Here is a 4,594-nt window from a genome sequence, read left to right as displayed (position 1 = left end):
CAGAACTGTTCAAGTGATTCCGTATCATTAGTATGTTTCGGTATAAGATTAATATTAGCTTGGACACTCATGTTTAGCAACTTGTCAAGTGTCTCCTTATCGCACTGGGCGAAGTTAGTGAAATGTTTTGATTTCACAATCTTCTCCACAATGCGTATCCCATCTACACATTGCATCAGGTCGCGTGGATGGCTAAAGTAGTTGAAGGTGACAGACGGACTGTCATCAATCTTATTGCTCTTCAGGCTAAGATGCCCTGTTGATAAAGGTGTTGCTATCTTTTCTAATATGAAACCTCCCCTGAATACTTCTCGTGGAACATTTTTCTTGTTTCTTTTGTGCGCTTCAATTGCTTCGTGTGTTCTCTGCTTTGGAGGAATTGCGGAGAGTTGTCCTATCTGGTTATTCCAAAACGTGAAACGTATGTCAGAAATAGGCTTGAAGGTCTAGTGCCTTCCATTATGAAGTCAAAAAGAGTTCGATGGAGTATCATGAGAAAAAACTCGAGCACCCACGTGTCCCAGAAGCTGTGTTCTGGCTCTGGCCACTAAAAGTTATCAGTTTTAGTACATATACCAAAGAGGATATTTGCAACAAGAACTGATTGATAATTTCTCAACAACGCTTGAAATGAAGTTTTTATCACTAACCTCAGCTGAGGCGATACCATGATCGCACTGAATGCTTTCTTCAGATTCTCCATATCCACTGCTAGCTTCAATATAGACCCCCATCTTGGTAATTCCTACAGTCTGGATCAGGGATTGCTGAACAGGCCTATTTGTGGGAACAAATATGGTATTTAAGGGGTTATCTGACATGCCTTTACCGACGAATTTATTGTCAAGCACCACTGATATGTTCAATTTTTCCAATTCAGCCTTTGGTCCTATTCCGCTGAGCAACAGAATTTGAGGACTTCCAATTGCACCAGATGACACTATAATTTCACTTCCCTTTGTCTTTGAAAGAAATGCCTTGTGTTGGTTCCCCTTTTCGTCTTCGAAGACGACTGCTACTGCTCTTGGCTTCTTTCCTAAACAATTTTTAAATACTATCATCATACTAGTTTAAGTACTCAATCTAGGACTAAATATATTAGACTGATTTGACAAGTAATACCTGATGTGTCAAACTCAATCTTTTGAACTGTCGCGTGCACCAAGACATGAAGCTTCTCAGGGTTGCCTGAGGTGAGCAGTTCAGCTGCAGTCTTACGACGACCAAATCTGTCGAAAATAGTTCCTCCAGACTTGGTTCCATATATGTGATCATATGTGAATCCATTAAAAGGTGATATACCAACTTCTAGAAGACCATCGCGTACTGCTTTTTGCCATGGTGCTAAGATTGGTCTATGAACAATTTGCTTCTCAATCCAGGGGAATGATTCACTCACCAGTTTAGAATCCCAACCTACTTTCTTGATATAGCTGCAAGTTCAAAGAATCATAGCATCAAATATAATGATCTCCTAACAAGTGCCTAGTGCATGCAAGATTCTACAATATATAGTAGCAATTATGTGCCTAGTGTATGCAAGATTCTACAATCATACAAATGTACGTAAGTTTCATGCATTTGAGAAACTCCTAACAAGGAGCAATTTTCCTCTTAATGGGACCTAGCTATGTGATAAACCGAAGTGGATTTGAGATTTAAAGTCTATGCATTCCTACAACGACCTCAAGTTAATATACAATAATAATAATTGAATTCACAATCAAATATCTACAAATATTTTGTTAATTCTTTAATATAAATGCAGAGTTTGAACAAAAACTAGGTTCATGCCCGTGGCCGGCCTCGTACTGCATAGGCTAGATCTGCCTCTAGTGACAAAATCAGATCATTGGGTTCCGAATACAAATTAACGGAAAAAAGAAAATAGTACTTACCCAAATTCTGTATCATATCTTTGTTTCAACAACCATTCAAACTAAACAGTAAGATGATTTATAAGAGACCATCATAAAGAAGAAATTAAATTCATTAGCCTTAAATGGTAAATACAATAAATGATGATAGAATGCTGGTAGTTGGGATTTTTAATGTATGCAATAAGCTCAATTTTTTGGGTACATATATAGCTTGACAACCAACCATATGGTCTAACCATATGATACAGTCCACAGAATCCTATTGATTTAGAAAGGTTATGTACGTATAGTTTTGACTGCTAAATGAACTGTCACTATCAATGCCTTCATTAATCTATTGTACTTAAATTCCTGTTTGTCCTTTTTAGTTACGTACAGAGAAGCTAACTGATCCGATTCTCACAAAATAAATTACATAAACTATTTGAAAAATTAAATGTTATACTTATTCCTAGTGATTTCTTCTTTGCACTTCAAAATATTTGAATCTGGTACCTAACTTAACAAATGGCTAACTTTCTCTAAGTAATTGGAAGAGGACAAGAAAGTAGTAGTAGCAGTAGTACCATTTAAAGACACTGCCATTTAGTCTTAAAAAGAAATAGTCAAGGTATACAGGGTATGCAGTTTGTCAGCTTATGGGCTCATTCAATTAATTTCATCATACCACTACAGCTGATTTTGCCTTTTTAAACAATCATCGTGAGTATGTTGGAATCAATTGAAAAATAATTAATGGAGTATGCTGAAATAATTCAATTAATTTTAGCATGCTCAATTAATTATTGTACTACTCATTAATTTAATTGATGGTCACTCACTGTATTTTATTGCGTTAAAAATAAAAATAAGGCACTATACTAGTTTCCTAACAAAAGAGGTCATTCATCGTTGCCAAGAAAATTTTCTGCCACCAAAAAGTAACTCAACTTTAATTTGTCAAACTATCATATATAACGTTTCCTAATTAATTTGTGATATTTGAGCAAATTGAGTTGAAAAACTTTTTACAGCAAATTTCTATTGATTTGTTAAAATGAACAAATAAAGTGAAATGGTGGGAGTATGCTTTCTCTCAATATTCTAAAAATGACAAGGAAAAGTGAATGTTTTCTTAATATATGTTTTTCTCTCGATAAATTTAAAAAACAAGGAAAAGTGAATACTCCTATATTTGAACATATAAAAGTGAGCAAGGACGATAGAAATGAGATGAAATCAGGAACCTTTCGCTAGCACGACTGTAGAAACCAGCATTAATGCTAGTGCCTCCGCCCAAGACTTTAGCTCTTACATTAAACACTCCATCAGTTGACACAAAAATTTGTGAAGCAGAAGTTGGAGAAGTGTCAGCCAAAGATATATGAAAATTTTGCATTAAGGTCACATTTGCATTGTCAAATGGAACTCCTCCTCTTTCAAGCAACAACACACTGAATTTCTGTGATAAAGTTGCTGCTAAAGGACAGCCAGCTGTGCCTCCTCCAACTATTATGTAGTCATAATCATATGCCTCGTTGCTCCCACTACTGCTCCAAGCATTTGATGGTGATGACGATGAGAATGAACTTGATGGTTTTATGAAGGGGTATTTATCTTTCCATGATTCCCATTTTCTTGCTGCTTTACATCACAGAGTGCTCTCACAGTTAGAAACTTAATTTAAAACTTATAATTATATTGATCGTGTTAATTAAGATAAAATAAAATTATATTTCTAGTATTATTTATAGGGGACAATTTTATTTTTTGAAAAATTTTACTTTGTTCTCACACAATTACTGAATAAGTTGTATTATCCTTTTTGTTTGTTTCACAATTGATGGATCCGAAGATTGTAGACGTAAATGTATACAATTTGAATCCATTAATTTGTGAAACAAAAAGAAACCCCGCAAAATAAAATATCTTTTTTCATACCCGACCCACAAAATAAAATTAATAATGCATATATATATATATATATATATATATATATTACAATGACTCAAAATTATAAACATGGAGCTCTTATAGTTAGCTACCGTTTGTTTTTTGTTGGTGTGAATTTTAGCATCCAACTGCAAGTAGGACTGATTCTGATAAAAAGGTATATAGTTTCAGCAAATGTCCATTTTAGTCCATCAAGAAGACAATGAATAATATAATAGTAGTTGAGATCAAGAAAATTCTCATTCTTCATCTTCACCTTATTAGCATTCTTTCTATTTTGACCTCATGACTTGCAAGAAAATACTTAGTTTGAAAGAAATTAAGACAAGTGATGAAAAGAAAGTGTGTGGATCCAGCTAGAGATCAAAACTTGTACCTTGAATGAGAGAAGAGTTAATGTTGAGGCATAGAAGTAGTAAGGAGAGCTTCACAATCACAGGCACAAGTGCACCAATTACCGCTGCCATTGAACTGATCTCTCTCTCTCTCTCTTTAATATTTGATGTGCCTTTCTTTGGTTGGCCTTTTTCTGTGGGCTACTATATAGTTATGTAGCACCTATCTTCATTCTTATATATACTCCCACTTTGATTCCCTTACACCTTATACACGGTTCCGCAACTACAACATTAATTGCTCCCAAAAACAAAGTGTTATATATGAAACATGATAGATGTCCATGTGTCCAAAATAGGTGTCGTGTGGTTTTCTTCTAATTAGGCACAAATTCAAGTCATCCCCACCCCTTTGAATTGAATAAGTTTCCATTTTGTTAACCTCTT

At 34.8% G+C, this 4,594-nt stretch overlaps 1 protein-coding gene across 1 annotated transcript; it reads right to left on the bottom strand.

Annotated features, from left to right (window-relative positions):
* Nucleotides 1-6: 6 nt before the first annotated feature.
* On the bottom strand, nt 7-4,279 carry LOC124890210 (protein HOTHEAD-like; the record flags this gene model as incomplete). The annotated part of the gene is made up of 5 exons (XM_047402017.1): nt 4,189-4,279; nt 3,107-3,500; nt 1,123-1,433; nt 651-1,036; nt 7-398 (listed from the first exon to the last, which is right to left on the bottom strand). Coding segments are annotated over exons 1-5 (1,574 nt in total), but the record flags the coding sequence as incomplete, so codon positions are not given.
* Nucleotides 4,280-4,594: the final 315 nt, after the last annotated feature.

Source organism: Capsicum annuum, unplaced genomic scaffold (assembly GCF_002878395.1).
Source record: "Capsicum annuum cultivar UCD-10X-F1 unplaced genomic scaffold, UCD10Xv1.1 ctg13470, whole genome shotgun sequence".
In the NCBI taxonomy this organism is placed as follows: Eukaryota; Viridiplantae; Streptophyta; class Magnoliopsida; order Solanales; family Solanaceae; genus Capsicum; species Capsicum annuum.
Note: the sequence above shows the minus strand (reverse complement) of the source record. Positions and strands in the feature narration are given on the sequence as shown.